The sequence below is a fragment of the Acipenser ruthenus genome, chromosome 2, assembly GCF_902713425.1.
Source record: "Acipenser ruthenus chromosome 2, fAciRut3.2 maternal haplotype, whole genome shotgun sequence".
Lineage (NCBI taxonomy): Eukaryota > Metazoa > Chordata > Actinopteri > Acipenseriformes > Acipenseridae > Acipenser > Acipenser ruthenus.
Genome location: NC_081190.1, coordinates 9,554,336 through 9,576,224, shown reverse-complemented (window position 1 = coordinate 9,576,224; position 21,889 = coordinate 9,554,336). Strand labels below are relative to the sequence as shown.

General features: G+C 39.1%; 1 protein-coding gene across 2 annotated transcripts; it reads left to right on the top strand.

Annotated features, from left to right (window-relative positions):
• Positions 1-6,044: 6,044 nt before the first annotated feature.
• LOC117403750 (metaxin-3-like) lies at positions 6,045-21,319 on the top strand. 2 transcript variants are annotated; one of them, XM_058988695.1, is made up of 9 exons: positions 6,045-6,550; positions 8,820-8,889; positions 11,118-11,194; positions 11,275-11,367; positions 11,875-12,057; positions 13,517-13,593; positions 14,697-14,854; positions 17,104-17,192; positions 17,694-21,319. In XM_058988695.1, the coding sequence occupies exons 1-9, from the start codon at positions 6,470-6,472 to the stop codon at positions 17,796-17,798; spliced, it is 933 nt and encodes a 310-aa protein (XP_058844678.1). In that variant the 5' UTR covers positions 6,045-6,469; the 3' UTR covers positions 17,799-21,319. The 2 variants fall into 2 exon arrangements, with proteins under 2 accessions (XP_058844678.1, XP_058844685.1); XM_058988702.1 differs by lacking the exon at positions 6,045-6,550 and adding an exon at positions 6,642-6,767.
• Positions 21,320-21,889: the final 570 nt, after the last annotated feature.

Here is a 21,889-nt window from a genome sequence, read left to right as displayed (position 1 = left end):
TTCACATAGATGAATGACAACATCTTGGCTTAGAAGTTTAGCAAAAGAGTCACTGTAGTTGAAGAGTTAGCACCATATTTCTTATTAAGAATAACAGATAATAAATACAAGGACGAGTCTTAAAACACAATAGGGGTCTAGGAATGGAACACAATCCCATGGAAGATCAAATGAAGGAATGTGGGGGTGACAGTAGCTGCCTCTTTATGCTGCCCAATTGGGAAGGTTATCATCCAGCAGAGGAGACTGACAAAAGTTATGGTAGTTCCTATTGTAGAAACGTGCTGTGATTTACAGACACTTTTCATATATTAAGAGTCAGCTCCGGAGTGGACTGCAGAAGGCACCCCTTACCATAATCAGCTAGAAATCTTCTTTGTTCCAGGTGGGGTGCTGCATCAGCTTGCAAACTGCAGGGGGAAAAAACAAGGTTTGACCGATTAGACATTGAACAAATGGAAAGCAAAACAGATTAAACGACTGCACAGCAGTCATCATCAGCAGCAAAGATGTAAGAGCCAGCATTGTTAAGACATTTTGTTTTGCCGTGCTGTTAAAGGAATTAGACTAAATATCCGTGTCTGCTTTCTTAGCGTGTTACCTCAGAATGTAGAGTTGAGTGTTTTAACACATGCAGCTCTCACTGATACTCACTTTGTAAACAAGCAGGCAGCTGGGGTCTCCTGTCAGTCTTTGTGTCTCTCTTCTGTTAGTGGTAAAGTCCCTGAACAGAGCTCTGCAGTAAAATGGCATCTGTTTTCTAGGTTGTGAGCATTATTGTCTGTGTCCAGTTCCACCTGTTGCCCAATTCCAGTCACACAAGCCACTGTTTGTTCTTCCTCCAAGGAGCTGCAGTTACAGTGTATTGGCAGTTCTAATTATGACTATGGATCTAGTTAGGACTATGGATCAGATTTCATTGGTACCAATCTTCCAGCCTTAACTCATTAAGTACCAAACACAAATTTATTAAAAAAAAAAAAAAAAATCAGAACACAAGTTGTATTTATGTAATTTGATGCATTCTCTTTCTAAATCAATATTTCGTCACAGAAAAATAACGTAAATTCTTTGTTTTGATTGATTACAAACTGCTGCGTCCTATTTTGAGGACAGTCAAGTTAGACATGTTCCCATAATCAGACCAGTGAAATTTCACACCAGCTATGAAGCTCAACCCATAGAAAACTGAGCTTTATCATTACTATGGGTAGGAAAACACCAAGAAATTGATCATTTTTAGGCTTCAGCTTCTTATTATATTGAGGCATCATGAAAGAAAGGGTTGTACTGTATTTGCAGAATTAACAGTTACATTTAGACTTAACTTTTGCAGTTAACAAAATGAGAGTAAGTTATCATAACAATATAGTTAAAGAGAACATTTAAATACATTAAAAATGCCTAAAAAATTACAAAGTAGCCTCTACTCAAATGAGGACAGTGACACTTAATGGGTTCATCTGCCCTTACACATTAAGAAATCCAGTTGTAGGTTTCAGATTTCCACTGCAGTTCATCAAGTACAGATCGCATCCAGTGTTTCATTTCGGCATGTTTGTACTTTTCAGATGTATCTGTTCTGCTCATCATTTTGTACCGCTTTTAAATAATAATACAGGCTCCAGGTCCTCTAAAGTCAAATGTTCACCGTCTATACAGTCACTTAAAAAGCACATTCAATTGTCTTAGAGTGTTTATCCATTGCTCAAGTGTTAACCACAGGATTTCTGTTTTCAGTTACATCTGAAGCATATTTTCCACAGTAGCTGTGTGATGTTCATAGCCCCATAATAAATATGATGAGACAAAAAAAAAAAAAAAAAAAAAATACAGTGAGGCTCTGGGCCCTGCGTTTTACATACCCAAAATAAACTTTAATGTAAAATCCCACTTTACTGCCTCAATAAAAAAGAAAAACCAGGCAACTCAGCTTTTAATTATTAACAAAATTATTTGTAAAGCCAGCACTGGGGAATAATTACCGAGGTTTATGGGTCTTTATGGGTTTAATTTGTCAGAATATGGCCTGGGCCAGCATTTCCATTTCTATAAGCTTTTGTTTTGTGTTTGGACTGTTGTGAATGTCTAAGCCCAGATCCACAGTGACGTCATTACCACATTTTAATTGCTGGACTCCTGTTGTGCAGAGCTTTTATTTCAGAGATTTATTTTACAGTAATCATGCTTATTGTGTGGTGCACAAGACACCATTCATACATGTAGTGAAACAGAAAGAAAGATTTTAATCCACACAGACTGGTGGTGGAAGTTTGGCTTGCCTGCCACCTTACAAACTTGGTTCTAACGCAAAGGGAAAGAGTATCGCAATAGAAATACAGGTGACAGTCCGGAAAATACTGTGCAAATGGTAACGTTTAGTCTGGAAAATACTGTGCAAACGGTAACGTTTAGTCTGGAAAATACTGTGCAAACGGTAACGTTTAGTCTGGAAAATACTGTGCAAATGGTAACGTTTAGTCTGGAAAATACTGTGCAAACGGTAATGTTTGTCGTTTATAAATGTGCGTTTGTGGAGGTTCACTAAGGTAAATGATTCAGTGTGCCTTTGCTTTTAGACACTACAATTTGCATCAACGGTATGTGTACAGATTCTACAGATCAGCCAGTTTGACTGTTCAAAAGGTTTTTTGTTTTTCATTTGAGAGGAAACACAAGCGATTGTAATGGTATAAAACTATTGTTCTGAGTGCTAGATTTATAACATTATTCCACTTAACAAACAAACTACAGCAGAAAACAACAAGTAGACACAAATGAACCTAAAATCCAGGGGTAGCTCATTCTAGAAGGACCAGAGTATGAAAGCCATGTTGAGCCAGGTTTAGCTCTAGTTCTTGGCACAGAAAGGGTTCTCTGTACAACACTTCTTAATGCACAAGTCAATGTAGTACGAGACACAATGCTTTTAAGATAAGAAGAAAGCTGATGACAGTATTTATAAAAAAAGTTGTCATTAAATGATCTTTAAGTGTCAAACCACCTTAATTTACTTGCTTATAAAAGGTATACCAGAACCCACTATATATTTTCTCAGTAAGAAAAGTGAGAATGAAAATAAAGAAGAGATTAAATACTTTTTAAACAAGACAAAAACAAATGCATTTAAACATGTTAAAAGATGAAACAAATAAGAAATGCCCTATCCAATATGCAGTACTTGCACTTCAGTTGATTTCTGTGGACAGCTGTTTGCTGGTCGCATGTGTGCAGTGACCTGTGCTAAGAAAACACTTGAACAACCTCACATCACTAATGTTCAATGCAAAAACTAAGATCAAAAAGTCAACACAATATAGAGTTACAGATCAGTTTAGGGATTTTTTTTTTTATCAGACATTCAAAGGGTTCAGACCTAAAGAGGATTTGTTTTCATATGGGCATTATCCATTAATTTTGAAAGCTAGGGTTCTGAAACAGTTACCAAGATAGTTACCAATATACAAATACCGTCTATAATGATATCTATAATGAATCATCATGGGTTTCATGAAGTTCCCCTCTTTAATATCAGTACTCTTTAATATCAGACCCTTCCTCACCAACTACTCCACACAACTCCTCATCCAGGCCCTGGTACTCTCCTGCCTAGACTACTGCAACTCCCTCCTGGCCGGCCTCCCTGCGTCCGCCACCCGCCCACTCAAGCTCATCCAGAACTCTGCTGCTCGCCTTGTATTCTCTGCCTCGCTTCTCCCACGCTACTCCACTGCTCCGCTCACTCCACTGGCTCCCAATCACCGCTTGCATCCAGTTCAAGACTCTTGTACTCGCCTACCGATGCCTTGACCAGACTGCACCCAGCTACCTCCAGAACCTCATCTCTCCCTACACCCCCACCCGACTTCTCCGCTCCTCCTGCACTAAAAGACTGACTGCACCTCCTCTACGCTCCCCAGCCTACAGAGCCCGCTCCTTCTCCACCCTCGCCCAACAGTGGTGGAATGACCTTCCTACGGATGTCAAGACTGCCCAGTCCCTGACCACCTTCCAGTGCCTCCTCAAGACACACCTTTTCAGGCAACACCTGTAAAACTCAACTCTTCCCTTCCGGACAATATAGCATTCTGCCTTTAATGCACTTTAACTTGCACTTATCTTCTCCCTATTTTACTGTATTTAATCTTGAACTTAATCCAATCTGTAGTATTTTGTATTTCACTTGCACTTGTACCTGACGTAACTATCAACACCGTTATCTGCTCTTGAATTGCCTCGATATCAAATCGTACTGTGTTTTGTATTTTCTCTTATTAGGACTGAAGTCATTGTATTTTGTATCTTGCTCTTAATTGTACTGTAATTCTTAATATGTATTTTATTTTGTATACAACTGTAAGTCACTCTGGGTAAGGGCGTCTGCTAAGAAATAAATAATAATAATAATAAATAAAAAACATTTATCAAAATTACCAAAGTATCACATTTTAAAAGTGAAACATTGTTACAGAATGCTCTTGTGGCTCAGAACTTTGTGTTGTCTATGCATAAGCTTGGCTGTAACGATGTCAAAGAAATAAACGTGGTGCCTTACAATCTGATGCACTGCAATTCAATTTTCATCAACAGGAAGTGGTCCTTTATGTACATACTGTTGACTGTTCAAAATAACAAATGTAGGCTCAGAACTTTGTGTTCTCGATGCATAAACATGGCCATAACCATGTCAAAAAACACCATAAAAATGTGAACAGAAATAGGAAAAAAATCTCTCCTTTACATTGCATCTTAAATTGTGTAAGCAGTGTTTTGGCTTGGCGGTTTTCTATTGTACCGTAAAGTGTGGTGAATAGGTTTTTTATTTTATTTTATTTATTCATTTTTGTGTCTAGGTATGTCCATGGATAGTGTTAATTACATGGTGATGTATATTAAAAGTAATTAAATTTGAAAATAGAATGTTTTTAATTAAAAATGAGTGTGTCCCTATTCACCACAACTGTAGGGTGAATACTGACAGACATTGTATTGCTATCTCTATTCTACTCTCTTGTGTATGTGTTTTAAAAAAACATTGACCACTTTAGACAATCGGCAGGCTATTGTAGTGCTCTTTATTGAGGCCATGAAATAACCTTTTCTTTGACAAAGGCATTGCTTCTGCCATCATGATATTCACACAACTAAAAAACACCTTGTTTTTTAGTTGTGTGAATATCATGATGGCAGAAGCAATGCCTTTCAATTTTTAACACAAACATTATTTTCAATAATCATGACAAAAGTATTGGTTTTGTTTTGGTAGTGTCTTGTATTTACCCATCTTGCTTGTTTGGTTGTTAGTAGCTTGTTGATCCCAGAATCTCATCAAGCAGCTTCTTGAAGGATCCCAGGGTGTCAGCTTCAACAACAGTACTGAGGAGTTGGTTCCAGACCGTCACAATTCTCTGTGTAAAAAAGTGCTTCCTATTTTCTGCTCTGAATGCCCCTTATCTAATCTCCATTTGTGACCCCTGGCCCTTGTTTCTTTTTTCAGGTTGAGTTGACATAACATTTCAGAACACCCCTTCTCTTTTCCTCAGGAGGGAGTGTAATAATACCAATGACTTGATCAAAGTGAAAAACACACTTGTCCTCAACGTCTGGCCATCACTGCGGAATATAGGTCTACAAAAGGTACCTCCAAATTCCTGTGCATTTAGTTTGTCTACAGCATACCCCCCAAGGATTCCAAATTGCTCTTCATATTTTCTATGCTTATCCCTGACTGCAGATGAAGCAGTGACATCATCAACCCAGCCACCAGCCAATCTAATGCTATTGAGCCTTCCATCAACAAATAACCAGACAATATTTGTCTAACTGTCAAACGTGCTGATCTCTTTTTTTCAGTGGTAAATTCGTTTTGAAAGTTGGTGCAAAACTGTTTTGAAAGCGTAGCACCAGAGCCCAGAGAGCCAACTGGTGCTAATTATCAAACCCCGCCCTAATCAAGCCCGGGCCCCTCCCCGTGCTCGTCAATTCATTTTAGTGTTGTGTCACAGCCCAGACCCAATGAGAAACTATCATCATCTACTGTATGGTTACTAAGGAATACAAAAAAACTATAATAATAATGCAAAAAAAATGAAAGATGTCTACAGGCGCCAGAAATAAATGCTGCATACAGTATTGGTAAACTGCCGCTAGATTCTAGACATAGCGCCAAATTTGCCCCCGTTGTTTCTATTTTTGTTAGTATCACCCCCACTTTACGATATGTTAAATGTATTTGTTTAACCACCAGTGCTCTTGGCTTTACGAAAACGTTTAGAAGAATTTTGCACCAGCTTTACAGATTATCTTAATTGGCAACACTTTTGTGCAGCACTTGAGCTTCTCTGAGCCACTCAAACAAGCCCGCTGTTTGGTCTCAGCAGCAGGTACATGACATTGAAGCGAGGTGAACGGCCAGCAGAACAGAGGAGGGATCCCTTTCTGCAAGTGTTTCCTGTGCAGTGAAGTAAAAATGGCGACTCCCATGGAACTGAGCTGCTGGGGAGGCGACTGGGGTTTGCCTTCTATTCACACTGAATCTCTAATTGTCATGGTAACTGCTTTTACTACAAATACATCGACGTATTCTAAATTAAAGAATGGTTTACTTTTCAGAGAAAATATAATAATTAATAGTGTTAGCTTGTACCTGGCGTCATGGTACGTATTTGAATACAGTACTAACTTACGTTAGTATTGGCGATTGGATGCAGCAATTAAACAGCGCAATTTGTAAACATATTTATTGTGCGTTGAAAAAGAGGACAGATGTAAGTAACAAAAGTTTGTGATGTGATGTGTTTTGGTTATGCCCACTTTTTTTCCCCCCCAAGGTCATCTTTCGTCTTCTGCAAAAATTATTTCACCGGTTAGCAAATTAAAACTTTTGGAATCGTAGGCCTATGCTGTATATTAAGAAATAAATAAATAAACAGTTTATTATTTTTACAAAAAAAAAAAAAACATACCTGTCAAATAACTACAATTGCGCAGCTAATTGTTTCATAATGCTGCATTTTCTTTCAAGAGAAAGTCTGTACATCTTACTATTCAAATGACATTATTGTGTAACATTTACTGCAATGTATTCTGAAAACACAAACATGTTGTTAGGAAATGTTCATTTCTACTGCTGTAGTGTAAATTGGACGCTTCTTGTCGAGGTCTCCCGTAGGTATGGTAGCTTTTCTGTGTGATGCTAGTCGTCAGACCAGCGAAGAGTGTGTGGACTGGTCTTTATTCATCATGTTACTTTATTCTTTTCTTTCTGACAAAGTACAGTTTAGAAGAATGTCCTGGAGATTGCTCAAGACAAAGCCACATTCAACGTGTTGGGTACAAATTCGAAAATTGTGATGAAAAGCTGTTGGTTTAGAATTGAGTTGAATATGTTTAGGGCTCATTTCTACAGTGCTACACGCATAGGCTGCTACATTTGGCGCCCTTACCGCCCTGTGTAAGACATGTTGATGTTGCAGTTATTTTTTGCAGGTGAATGATAGTGTTGAAACAAGAGTAATATGTTTTCAACAAATGTATAGAGCTCACCATGCATATCAATATGTGAGGAAAAATGCAAAGAGGAGCATACTGACAAAGATAAATACATTGTGAACCCCTGCTTCAAATACTTAGCATAATCCTGCTTTAAAAGCCAAATCCATTTATCCAAGAAAAAAACACATTGGCTAGTCTTACTAAAACTGCAAAAATATACTAATATACTATACCAAGGATAAATATGTAATTATTGAACACAATCCCTATTGCAGAAAGTGCCAAATAACAAAACACACACACTAACTGCAATTATTTAATGCTAACACTGTATATTATGTAAAATAAATAAATAAATCTTCTTTGTATCAGTTGTTGTTTTAGTATTTTAAGTTGCTACTATTATACTCCCCAGGGGACCTTTTTGACCTGAAAAAAGAAACAAGGACCAGGGGTCACAAATGGAGATTAGATAAAGGGGCATTCAGAACAGAAAATAGGAGGCACTTTTTTACACAGTGAATTGTGAGGGTCTGGAACCATCTCCCAAGTAATGTTGTTGAAGCTGACACCCTGGGATCCTTCAAGAAGCTGCTTGATGAGATTCTAGGATCAATAAGCTACTAACAACCAAACAAGCAAAATGGGCTGAATGGCCTCCTCTCGTTTGTAAACTTTCTTATGTTCTTATGTTCTAATACCAAGTTTATTTGTACTATGGAATAGCATGTGCTACTCCATTTACTGCTTGATATTAGTATTTATATGTAGTAGTTAAATACTGTACACCAGTTACCATTTAGTATTGTACTGTAAGTAGTTCTTAAGAAGGATGAAGTCGGATAATGCTATTTGGTATTTCTTTGCACGGCTTAATTTGATACTTAAGTTCTTTGTGACCGCAGTACCAAGGTACTACAAACATCCATAGCAACTAAGAAGTAATTTATTTGTATGTTAGGGGAAGTTTTTGCGTAGCAACTACCACAAGTCTTCAGGGCCAAACTTTCTGACCACTATCACAGTTGTGTGAATACCTGTTTCTGTACAGATCTAGACACTCTTAACAACACATGTATACCAACTTTTGTACTTGAAGTCAGCAGTCAGAACTGGAAACAATTGCTCTTTTTGATCTTTTCTTTTTGCTCTTGTTATTCATGTCTTTCTTGTTGAAGAAGCAAGGTAGCCCCAATTCTTCATAACATGAGCCACTTATTCTGACTTGGCTGTTTTTGTGCTATTTGATTTTTTGTGTAACACTGCTATTCAGTCGGAATTTTTAGTGGTGCTTGATGTAGTTTTTTTTATTTTATTTTTTCTAGGCATATGCAAAATTTTCTGGGGCTGAGCTGAAAATCCAGACTATTGATTGGACGTGGAAGACATTAACAGGTACCAATAGTTTTACAGTTCTGTGAGAAATATTGACAGCTTCCTCAATTGCTTGTATGCACTTGATGCAGGCTGTAAAAAGTCAATTACTGTAAATTAAGTTTTATCAGAATCACCAGCTTCAAGCTCAACAACCAGTATCTTTAATGAATTCTCTAGAATGAATGTCAATGCCTCATTTCCATTGCGAGCCGACTCTGGCCAAGAAAAACATGTTTCAGTGCTTTTTCTAAACGTCGACAATCTCAGAAGTTCTTGTCCTGCGTCAAAAGGTCACTAGGGCATTGTGGGATAGTATTGTGCTGTATTTTAAAGAAAAAACCCGTAGCAGTACTACATTCCGAACAAATAAATTGGCTGAGCAATGGATGCTGCAATTGAAAGAGCGTTCGTGGAACATGCATGTACTCTGCACAGCGCCCATTCACTGTGTCTGGATGTCACAGTCAGCCCACTCTGTTAAAATTGTTTTCATTTCTTCATTCTACCACATGCCACCACAATTACAGTACGGCATAAAACAGAACAAGAAAGCAATGTAGCGTCAGAGTGGGTCATAATATCATTCTGTGTATGAAATAAACAGAATTGAAATATACAAAGGGGGGGTCTTAAGCCATTCTCTGTGTCTGCTTGGTTTCTGCTCACAAACTCCCCCACTGACAAAGAATGCTTTTAGAAAGAGTTGTCAACTAACTGCTGGACAAGTGTTATCTTTTCCTGTCATTGAACAGTATCTTGGAGAAGGCACGCCAGACAGTTTTGTGTATGCTTTGACACCTCGGACAAAAAGCAGTACCCCTCGTCAATACAGCCGACAGGGGGCGAAGCCACGGACCAATTGAGAACAATGGGCTGTCTCTGAACGAGAACAACCAATGAGAAACACCTCACGTGGAGTCGGGCACAGTCCAAAATAACCAAACTAACCAATCACGGGGTGGAAGTCAGGACAACAAAACCAGCCGCGCAACTTTCAGAAACGCTTGAGTTTGCCCATGCTGGAGTTTGCCCATGTTTGAGTTTGCCCATGACAGAGATTCCCATGAGCTCCCCACACTAGAAGTGTGCCCCACAGAAGGAACAGCACTCCAGGCAAGAGAAAGAAGTGAGCTCCACCCCTAGAAGTGGCTTGGAGTTCGGAGGAACAAAGTGGAAGCTAAACTGCTCTGAAGAAAGTTTCTGAACCATGGGAGCATAAGTGCTTGAATTCACGGAAGGCAAGGGAGAACCAATGTTCTGAAGAGTGGCTAAAATCAGCTGTGAAGAGAGCCGTAGCTCTTTGCCCTACGAGAGACTGAAACAGTAAACGGAAGCATAGGACCTAAGGTCATGTACTAGCAGTACAGAAGAATTGGAACAAGAACACTTCTACAAACTACATAACTCTTCAATTGCAACGCATTATCTGAACTGAGTTACGTCTGATCAACTGAACTATTTCCAGTTGAAAAACTGCCAACAACAACTGTAATGCTGCAAGACTTGGAGATCAACAAGCTGATCTCCATTTGAAAAGAACTATTTGTTTATTGCGAGCCTACACAATACAATGCGTACAGCAAAGTACCGTCTTCATTGGAACTTCAGATCCAAAGAGCTGCAGTGACCATCAACACAGATTGACTTCTTTATATGGAAATCAATAAGTATTCAACATATTAATCTAATATAACTTCCTGTTTTAGAGTGTGTTAGAAATGTATTTTGTTTGTTGAAATGTGCAACTCAAAGGAGTTGCCTCGTAAATGCAGAGAATTTGATCATTGCCCCATTTCTGAGTTAATTTGAATAATCAACTGAGGTTGATAACATATTATTAGTTTGGTACATCATGTCTAAACTAAATTAACACGGTAAAACTAATTTGCTGAATTAGGTACTGGAATGTTGGATTCCGTTCGGAATGGGAAGTTGAATTAATTCTCTTGATGTTATGGTCATTGCAATCGTTTGACTATGGAATCAATGAACTGTACACTTGACGCATATCTCTAACAAATAAACTATTGTTTTATATTTCTGACACGTTGTGTGAATGTCGGTTATTGTCTAAGGGAATCAGAGTTCTACTTGATCCCGCCAAACTATTGTGGTATGTCTCAGTTATTAACATTTGGACGTTCTTAAACAGGGCACCTAGAGACTAATTTATATTTAAATAAATTGTATACCAAATTCACTACAGCAATCATAGAAACTAATATTTTCTCACTGTCTGTTTTCAGGGACTGTACCAGCACTGAACTTGGAAGATGCCGTTGTGACCAAACCTGTACACATATTGAACTATTTAAGGAAACAGGTTTGTATTCTATACTCCTGTGTTACAAATTCAGTCGTTTGGGGAAAGACACGACTCACTGAAATATTCTTGTTTTACAGAAATACAATGTTGACTACGACTTAACAGCTAAGCAGGGAGCTGACACACTGGCCTATATTGCACTTCTGGAGGAGAAGCTGCACCCAGCCCTGGTAAACACCAATACAAGAGGCACAAAAAGGAGGGCGGTTTTATAGAACGAAGTCCAGAACCCAAGGAGTGATGATATTTCCTTGCCTATTAAACACTGTTACATGTGTAATTCCCCAGATTGTTATGTACTGTCAAATAATAACGAAGCCAGATATTTTACAGGATACATTACCAATAGATATCTTTATAAAGAGCGTGTTTAACAAACACTTTTTAATTCAGTTTTAAAGAACTCCTTGTTTACAGTATAAAAAAGGAGTCTTGTAACCACTAATCACAATGTACTTCTTGCTCTGGGCCTAAACTAAACTAAACTAAAATCAGCAGTGGTTGCAGACTAATGATTTTCTGAAGCCGCTTGGATTGTATAAAGCAGCGGTACCAGCACACAGCGGTTAAAGAGCTCCTGGCCAGACTGCAGTACTTCGAATGGGAAATGTGAGCGCCCCAACATAATGTGTTGGATATGTGCTAGCTTTGTTGATTTGTGAATGCCTTCCTTCCAGCTGCATACTTTCTGGGTTGATGCTGAAAACTACTCCAATGTTACCAGGCCATGGTTTGCTTCCAGAACCCCATTTCCATTGAACTTTTACCTGCCATGTAGGCAATCCAGTGCAGCACTAAACCGGATTCTTCTGACCAAAGGGGAACCTCCATTGCACAGCATCACTGAAGTCGAGGCAAAGGTAACACTTGCCTGTATCAAAGTTCTGATTCAAACTGCAGGAGCCAGCAGACAGGTAGCACAGGCTGGCATGTCAGTGTTTACTGATTCACACTGCAGGAGCCAGCAGACAGGTAGCACAGGCTGGCACGTCAGTGTTTACTGATTCAAACTGCAGGAGCCAGCAGACAGGTAGCACAGGCTGGCATGTCTGTGTTTATTAGTGGCAGGTCATTAACTTGCAGTATGTGTCTTTATTAACCATTTTATTAACTGATGAAAAATGACAGTCTAATCTTTTTTGTGATACTGATGGCTCTAATTTCTATATTTTGTACAGCCATTCCAGACCCCACAGAGACTGGGTTGTTTAATGTTCATTGTTATATTTGGAATTTAGATACAAAGCTACTGTCTGCTTGGTACTGCAAATCTTTGCGAACAGGGCAGACAGTCAAATAATCTGCACACAAGATGTGAACCTGCAAAGATATGTATTAATGACCAAAATGACCAGTGTGAGAAATGAAAATGATAAATAATTACTTAAGTCTAAAAAAAAAAAAAAAGACTTTCAAAGGAATGCAGTGCTGTATAATCTTAACATAATGGATTGTTTACCAAAATGCAAGGCAGTGTATGTGAGTCTCTGGGATTAGGTGAAGTTCTCAAAGAGCCTGCCCTTTCATCTTGTGGTTTATGACAACCCAGACTGAACCCCTAGATGTAATCACTGCCTGTCCAGCCATTCATTATAAAATACATCATTGATCAAGTCAGATGCCTTAGAGAGATTTATGGAGGCTGTCTGTGTAGATCACAACTATCCACATTTAAAAACATGATAGTGGGTTCTGTATTTCAAAGGATATGGTTTCTTCACACAGTGTCAGCATCATCAGTCATGGGCTGATTATCTGGGTGATGCAGCGTGTGCTGATGTGGGATTTCAAGTCTTTTCATTGTCTTTGTGCACATTATACCTGGTGCTAGTTTGCTTTGTTTTTCCCCAAAAGGGAGAATCATGCACAGAGAAAATGTTGGCTCTTGTTGCTTGTTCTCCCAGCAGGCACTGCTGCCAGGTGTCACCTTCTGGCTAGTTCTTAAAATGGTACAAGCTATAAAGCTGAGAGGATAAAAAAGAAGTCAGTTTACATTCCTGAGAGAAACCGGGACCTTAACCTAGTGAATAAAACTGGAGACACATGTTGAGAAAATATAAAACGCAGTTCTAAGAGAATCCTCGACTTGTTAAAGTGTTCATATTTTTCCCTTAGGTTAGCATGATATATTTAAACAATTGTTAGTCATGGAATCTTTGTTTAAGTGACTGCTCTTTGTGATATTAATGCATTATGGGTGATTTGTATTTAAAAGAACGTGTCAATCAGATTTTACAAACCCATTATGTACCAAACCTAACCAATACATTTGTTTTTTTGGGGGGTTTGTTTGTCAAATTTGGCTTTTTGTATCATTAGATTTACAGTGATGCCAAGGAGTGCCTAAATCTTTTATCACATAGACTGGGAACATCGCAGTACTTCTTTGGGAACAAGTGAGTACTCTTAGCTTTCCGGGCTTTCAAATCGTCGCTCCTCAAAAACAATACATTACTGTATATGAATCCTGTGGAGGGTAAACACTTTGTAGTGTCAAAGAAACCTGGTAGCATGCTAGCAATGATTTACATTAAACCCTTAATAACTCACAGAAACCTGGTAGCATGCTAGCCATGGTTACATTAAACCCTTAATAACTCACAGAAACCTGGTAGCATACTAGCCATGGTTACATTAAACCCTTAATAACTCACAGAAACCTGGTAGCATGCTAGCCATGGTTACATTAAACCCTTAATAACTCACAGAAACCTGGTAGCATGCTAGCCATGGTTACATTAAAACTCACAGAAACCTGGTAGCATGTTAGCCATCTGGAGCACCACAGTGTGATGGATCTAAATCCCCGAGTCGTATGGAAATGGTAGAGCCAGCTCAACCCTATAGATGAGAAAGGGGAACATGTTGGCCTCTTTGGACTGTCAAAACAGACAGGGTATATGAATAAATAAGCTGGGCCGTGTCACTCACAGTAATCATGACAAGGTTTTTAATGCAGATCAAGCTGTTCCTTTCACAACAGTGTATCAAAACTGGAGCCTGGGGGGGCGGGGGGGCATGCTTGTTCTCCAATGCAATGCAGGGAATAACTGCTGATACTGTATTGAAAAAACGTTAAGGAAATAAACAGCACAGAATGTAATGCTTTTGATGACCCTGTAAATAGCATGGTAACATTGCAACATGTCTTTGTTCTATTTACATGTGTTTAATAACTGTATTACTGTTATACTTATAAATGATTGAGAGAACTGTTCAGTACAATGAAAACGTGGATTCCTGAAGGCAGCTCTTCAAGGGTTTGTGTTTGCTTGCATATTCAGTTGTGTGTTTTTATTTTGTTGTTTTTTTTAGCAGTTGCCATGTCCCATTCAGGAGAATTATTATTATTATTTTTTCTTTTTTTTGTCTCCTAGAAAATCTAAATATTCTCGGCCCCCTGAGCTCATATGTTAGTTATATCTCAAGTCTGTTCGTTAGCCTTACTGTGTAAGTCAGTTCAGTTATTTTATTTAATCAATGTTTACCACATGTTTAGGCCTACCAGCCTGGATGCCTTTGTGTTTGGATTCCTTGCACCTCTGCATAAAGCACATCTCCCCAGTGGGCAGCTTCAGCAGCACCTCAAACAGCTCCCCAGCCTGGCTCACTTCTGTGACAATATTATCAGCACCTACTTCATACAGGACGGCTTGGGTAAGAAAATGCACAGTCTGCTTGTTGGTCATGTCATGGTTCATAAGCAAATGCACAGTCTGCTTGTTGGTCATGTCATGGTTCGTAAGCAAATGCACAGTCTGCTTGTTGCTCATGTCATGGTTCATAAGCAAATGTTTGCCTTATTGAAGCACTTGCCTGTTACACTGCATTAGGAACCTGGCAGCCAGTTTAGTTTGCTTCTGGTAAATGACTGCATAGAGCTGCACGATTTCTTTAAAATTTCTTCAAAGACAGTAATAACTTTAATTTGAATCAATTTTGAATGTGGCGATTTTTTTCTGCTTTAAGAAATATTAGGTTTAATCATGAAATATCTTGAAATACGATTTCTCCACCGTGAAATGCTGTGAAATAAACACATGTACTGTGATAAAAATACAGCCCTATCCATACTGTATGTTTGCAGTCCATTTGTCACAGAGTGCTGTAATGGGACCTTGTTACATTTTGATTTAGTACTGCTAATTCTGTACTTTTGTACCATATCACACTTACAATGTATTTTGTATAATTTACAACCCACCCAATGAGAAGGGTTAGAAACTCCCAATTCAAAAGTACCTTCAACAATTAAAGAGCATTATTTAAATGATCCGCAGCCAGGAGTACGAGCACGATCACTCGGCTCCCTGTTAAACAGATGGATCCTAATACCAACTCCTGATTGTACAGACTCCATTGAATCAGTCAATCAGTTCATTGCATATTTAGCACAGGCTCGATTGCTCAGATTCCCGGCACCTGGTAATTCCAGTAATACAGTACAGCCGAATGAGGGGAGTGCAGGGCTAGAGCGAGCTTCTAATGCCTTGAGTAAAACATCATGTTCTATATACAGATAAGTAGACATGTTGACACCACCTGTTAGCTGACTAAATACCATTCACAGATATGTGTGTTATTCAGTAACACATTTAGCTACTAATAACGTGAGGCAAAAGCACTTTCTGGAAAAAGTATTTTTTTTGCCCAAGATGGGGCATGCTAAGGATAACGACGTGAAGCCGAATATGACCAGATTTACTTTTTATAAAATTGTCAAGAAACCCCCAGCCGACTGGGTCACTATTCTCATTATCACAACGGCATTGTTTTTTGAGTGCCCCCTCTGGTTACAGTGGGCATGTCTTATTTGGATTCTTCATTATTAGATGAAGAGGACTATTCCTGCTGGTTTGTAGTCACTTGGATACAGTCAGTAATACAGAGTCTGCAGGCAGAGTGAAGGAAGCCGATCTCTCTGTGCACCTCTAGCTGACTTTGCAGTAGTTTTGGATGCACTCAATAATACAGAGTCTCAGTAACGCAGAGTCTGCAGGCAGAGTGAAGGAACTGTGTCTCTCTGTGCACCTCTAGCTGACTTTGCAGTAGTTTTGGATGCACTCAGTAATACAGTCTCAGTAATACAGAGTCCGCAGGCAAAGTGAAGGAAGCCTATCTCTCTGTGCACCTCTAGCTGACTTTGCAGTAGTTTTGGATGCACTCAGTAATACAGTCTCAGTAATACAGAGTCCGCAGGCAAAGTGAAGGAAGCCTATCTCTCTGTGCACCTCTAGGTGAATTCTCAGTAGTTTTGGATGCACTCAGTAATACAGAGTCTGCTGGCAGAATGAAGGAAATCTGGCGCTCTCTGCACCTCCAGCTGAGTTCTCAGTAGTTACAGAGAGGCTGGTAGATAAACATCTGGAAAAAGGTAATGAGTAATTGGCTGCTTTCAGAGTCGATGCTTTGAGTTAAAGCGTTACAAAGTACAGGATTTGTTTCTTATAAACAACTTAAGAAAATGAGTAAAAATGTTACAAAATTGAGCCATTAAAGTACTTAAACAATAATTACAGTGTGTTAGTTTTTTTCCTTTGAATGAACTTGTAATCAGTATTTAGGGATGTGCATAGATCAGGCACTGGGATAAAAGAGCAAAGTGACCTACAAAACTACAAATTACTCTGTTTTTATGTTTTGTACCATGACCACATTCCTCCAACGAAGCACCACTTTGAAGCTCAAACATGTGGACTGGACCATTAATAGATGAGCACTCTGTACTACTACAGAAAGGGTCACTATAAGTAGAACACAGTTGCTTTCAGAATAAATGTGATTTTGCTAACCTGCTTGATATGTGTGTGTGTCATTTGTATATCTTTTGATTCCTCCTATTGTAAGCTGCTTTCTTTACTGTAGCCCGCTTAGTTCTTTCATCTTGTTTCTGTTTTGGCTTGCAGGCTCGTCTCCCGCTGGCCAGGACACAGTAGATGCAAATCTGCAGAAACTGACGCAGCTTGTAAATAAGGAGTCCAACTTAATAGAAAAGGTCAAATTCAGCTTTGCTTGTGTTTTCTGACTGCTGTTTTATCTTCCTGTTATACTGAACTTTTTCTTCATAATTTGTGTTGTGGTGTGATGCTAACGTTTGCCAAAAAAGTAGCCTGTACACCACCACCCCCTACCCCCTCTGAAAATGGGAGAATCAATGTACTGTGAGAATTGTTATAATGTGAGACCAGGCATTGAATAGTTATGTGTTCCTTGCAGGATATCATGACAAATGCAATACTGCCAGTGATGCATAAGCACATAATGAATACTCAATACACATAAGTACACTAATTGTTTTACTTACCACTAACAAGAGATTTTATATAGACGTTTCCCTTTAGTTAAATATCCATTTGGAACACTTAATCTGAAGTGTTAATGTATTGTGTTGTACTAAATACTGATGAGATCTGAGTCTTGAACAGTTTTCATCCAGTTTTCTATTCACTTTTATTATCGTGCCATATTAATGAATTCCTTCATTATTTTTGAGCAGATGGATGACAATCTCCGCAGCAGCCCTCAGCACAGAGCGAGACGGTCGACTAATTCAAACGCCTCCCTTGTAGCTGAGGAAAGCAGCTCCTCAACGCCAGCCTGACTGAACAGCTCTGCCTCTGTTTCAGGGTTCGGAGAATGGAATATCAGTGCAGCCCCGGACCTGAGGAAGCATGATTGTAGATCCCAACACCCTGATCTCAGCAGAGAGGGCTACGCCCTTAACTCCATCCTACTGGGGGAAGCCTGGCAGCTCAAAACAAACAGCAGTCTAAATCAAACTAGTGTTTCAGATATCTCTTTCCAGCATGGTTCAAAGATCGCCTTAACATAAAATACAGGCAGATTTTGAAGCTTTGTTTTACTGGTCTGGATCAGAGGTGGTTAAAGAGTTTGTTCCAGTGGCTAAATCTATACACTGCGAGTAGGAACATTTTTGCAGTTCCACTGATGTTTTAAAACCTGTTAATTTAATCAAAGCTTCAATTATGTTCATAGTATAACTACGATTTAAAATTAATGTATGGAGCCAAGTGCTATGTTTCTGGGATCCACAAATTTCCCACACATTTTTATGGTTTTAAAAGTTTTTGTCCCGTCTTTTTTTGTTCGCCTTATACCCAGTTTGTAGCCTCAACACGCCTGGGTTCAGGAACCTCTTTCCTCAGCTAGCCTGATCCTGAGTCTGCAGTTCTCCACACCAAGGCCCGTTACATCGGGTGGGTCTGTACATTTTCAATTTGTAACTTCATCTCAGTAGAAAGCCATCATGGATGTTTTTTCAAGACGGTTGATGGACCATTTTGCACATGTTCAGGTTGACTGATGGACCATTTTGCACATGTTCAGGTTGGCTGATGGACCATTTTGCACATGTTCAGGTTGGCTGATGGACCATTTTGCACATGTTCAGGTTGGCTGATGGACCATTTTGCACATGTTCAGGTTGGCTGATGGACCATTTTGCACATGTTCAGGTTGGCTGATGGACCATTTTGCACATGTTCAGGTTGGCTGATGGACCATTTTGCACGCTGTACATTGTGAGAAGCATGAATATGACCCGGCACGCCTTCACCGAAAGCTCATGTGTGGTACAGTGTGTGGCATGATGGACTGTGTAGTTCTGTAGTTTTATTGTGTGTCATTGAGGGCGTTCTGTATGGAGGAGTCAGGAAGCTGTTTGTTGCTTTTCAGGTAACTTGGAAGAAAGATTTGATTATGCTTCACAAATCTGATCGGGACAAGGAAGTGCCTTGGCTGTTTCCATGGATATTCTGCCTTCATTGTCGGGAAGTGAAGACTTTATTATTTAATTAAGCAACTCTAGGGAGTATCTTGTACTGGAATTCATCCTCCTGTCACTAATGTTTCAACCACAACACGGTATCCACAAAGTAATGATGATTTCTCAAATCCACTTTTTTGTTTAACAAACTGTGGACAGGTATACTGAACCTTCGAACTGAAGTATTAGGCACTGCTAGGCTCGTAAAGGTTTGTAAAAATGGGATTATTCAAGATAAATGTATTAAGTGTTCAACAAACTCAAATGAAAACTGTCTTTATGATTCTCAAGACAGTCCACTCCACAGAAGATATTTACATCAAACTACTATAGGGCAAAGGGGGGGGAGGGGGGGGTACCGGTATATTTTTTACCCTGCAGAATTATTACCATTGAATCAACTAATTTACCTCAGATCTAGAATGTACTGCAAATTAATGAATGGATCATACTATTCTTGTAATTCAGGAGTGGGGCTGAATTTAAAGTAATCATTATTAATATATAATCTTTACTACTGATTTGAATGTAAAGCATACTGTATGTACATTGGCTGTATGATTTGTTCTGCTGCAACATTAGATACAGAAAAACGCTTGACCTTACTCTATGAATGGAACTATTATTGTTAGATCAATTTATCATTTTATATTGCGTATCTATATATCAGTAACCCATCCATTGTCGCATGTTTAAGCACTGTGTTTTCATATAATTACTTTTTTTCATTTTCATTGACGTTTGGTTAGCTTATGAAAATGTCTGGCCCTGAAAAGTAAAAACATATTTCTGGTGCCGAAGTCATGTTTTAATTAACAGATTTGAAATGTTACATCTAGTGTTGAGTTATCTTAAGAACTGCTTGTACAGTTGCGAAAGGCCATTCTCTTTTCAAGAGCATAAGGGAAGGTATGCATAGGTACATCACCATGACTTTCTGAGTCCTGCCCTTATACATATAACTAATAACACCAGGCAGAATGAAATATGTAAATTAGTGCTCGTTACTTTTAATGCAGTACACATGCGCTAGTCAGTAGTGTAATCTGTACATAATGGTCTTTCTAGCTACAGTAAGGAGCAGTCTGCTAATCCTGGTACTTTTTTGTGTGCCTAAAGTGTTGGCAATAGCAATCCAAGGGATTACCCAATAGACTGACAACCAAGCTGTGTGCCACAAAGTCTGCTTGCCTGGTATTTTTTCCACTCTTTGGACAGCATTAAACTTCTCTTAAAAACGCTACACATTGCCCATTACTGTAGAATGATCCTTGTACTGTATATGTGTGTGTGTATATTTAGGATGTACCGTAGCAAGCAGATTCATTTCAAATCCTTTATTCACTACTGTTGCTTAAGATGTTATGCAGACGTTTTGACATTCCGCTGCAGCTAACGAAATGATAATAGACAGTTTATTCAAAAGCTCAGCAATGTATAGTTGAGGTATTTACAGTAGCTATCCTCATCCTTAACCAAGGAAATGCACTGGAACGAAAACTCAATGTGTTTTCTTTCTTTTCTTTTCTTTTGACATGATTATTCTGTTATCTGCCTTGTCATCCCCAATCTTAACCCCCTGTTTTGTGCTAATGTTGAAGCATTTAAGAGTCATTTAAGAAATAGATTGGATTGAACAAAGTCCCAGTCATTGTGAACTCTTTCCATCTACAGGGGAGATATGTATGCTGTGGTACATCTTATTACTACTAGCCAGTAACACAGTATGATTCAATAATGAATGTGCTTCTTGTTGCCTTATGAATGATCTCAGTATGATTTAGCCATTGAGCAGTTTGTGTCCTTCAGTAATGCATGCACTTTATATCCTGTGGTTGCGTTTCCAGATCTTGTTTTAGTTGTGTGTGTGTGCTGGTTTCTCACTCAATAATAGTAATAATACTAATAATCTCATACTTGAATAACAATAATAGTAAATCATTATTACTGGGTTTGAATGATTATTGTTTCCCTTTGTTATCGGTTATATCTGTGTAAATAGAGAGGGTCGTTTTGTGATTGTTCATATTTGTTCTCTGAACCCTTTTACAGGTAGTACATTGTGGTTCACTGAAAGGCTAACCTCCGATACATCAGGCGGTTTTGACCAGGTTCTGAGCACAATCTACCACTTTCTCTTGCTCTTTTTCTAAAGGTATTGGGGGAGGAGTTGTATCCTGTAGTAAGTCAATAAAGAGCAAGGCAAGGTGAAGAAGAATGTCTGCCCTTAATATGTTTAATGCTATTCTTTTAACAAACAAATAACTTCCTATGCACTTTGTGTGTGACTGACTAACCTGTAAGAAATAACAATAATAAAAAACATGCAAAATTAATTGTCAACTGCTTTGAATTATATTTATTGAAGGTGTTTTAGATAGATATGTGATCATTATTGGTTCATTAAAACTATTCACAATATTGATTATTATTGTTTTATCAATCATCATGGTGTTATGTTATATATATATATTTTTAAACTCAGAATCGTCATGGGCTCTGCACACACACCCTCCGCTTGTGAGAGCACTGCCTCCCCTCCTCCACCTCTGCACACACACCCTCCGCTTGTGAGAGCACTGCCTCCCCTCCTCCACCTCTGCACACACACCCTCCGCTTGTGAGAGAGCACTGCCTCCCCTCCTCCACCTCTGCACACACACCCTCCGCTTGTGAGAGAGAGCACTGCCTCCCCTCCTCCACCTCTGCACACACACCCTCCGCTTGTGAGAGAGCACTGCCTCCCCTCCTCTACCTCTGCACACACACCCTCCGCTTGTGAGAGAGAGCACTGCCTCCCCTCCTTTACCTCTGCACACACACCCTCCGCTTGTGAGAGTGAGCACTGCCTTCCCTCCTCTACCTCTGCACACACACCCTCCGCTTGTGAGAGAGCATTGCCTCCC

What these genes read in the sequence shown, in the direction of transcription:
- LOC117403750 (XM_058988695.1), top strand. Translation starts at nt 6,470, where the DNA reads ATGGCGACTCCCATGGAACTGAGCTGCTGGGGAGGCGACTGGGGTTTG. An exon ending in CTGAATCTCTAATTGTCATG is followed by an intron (nt 6,551 to 8,819) that starts GTAACTGCTTTT and finishes TATTTTTTCTAG; the next exon opens with GCATATGCAAAATTTTCTGG. An exon ending in CAGTACTTCTTTGGGAACAA is followed by an intron (nt 13,594 to 14,696) that starts GTGAGTACTCTT and finishes CCACATGTTTAG; the next exon opens with GCCTACCAGCCTGGATGCCT.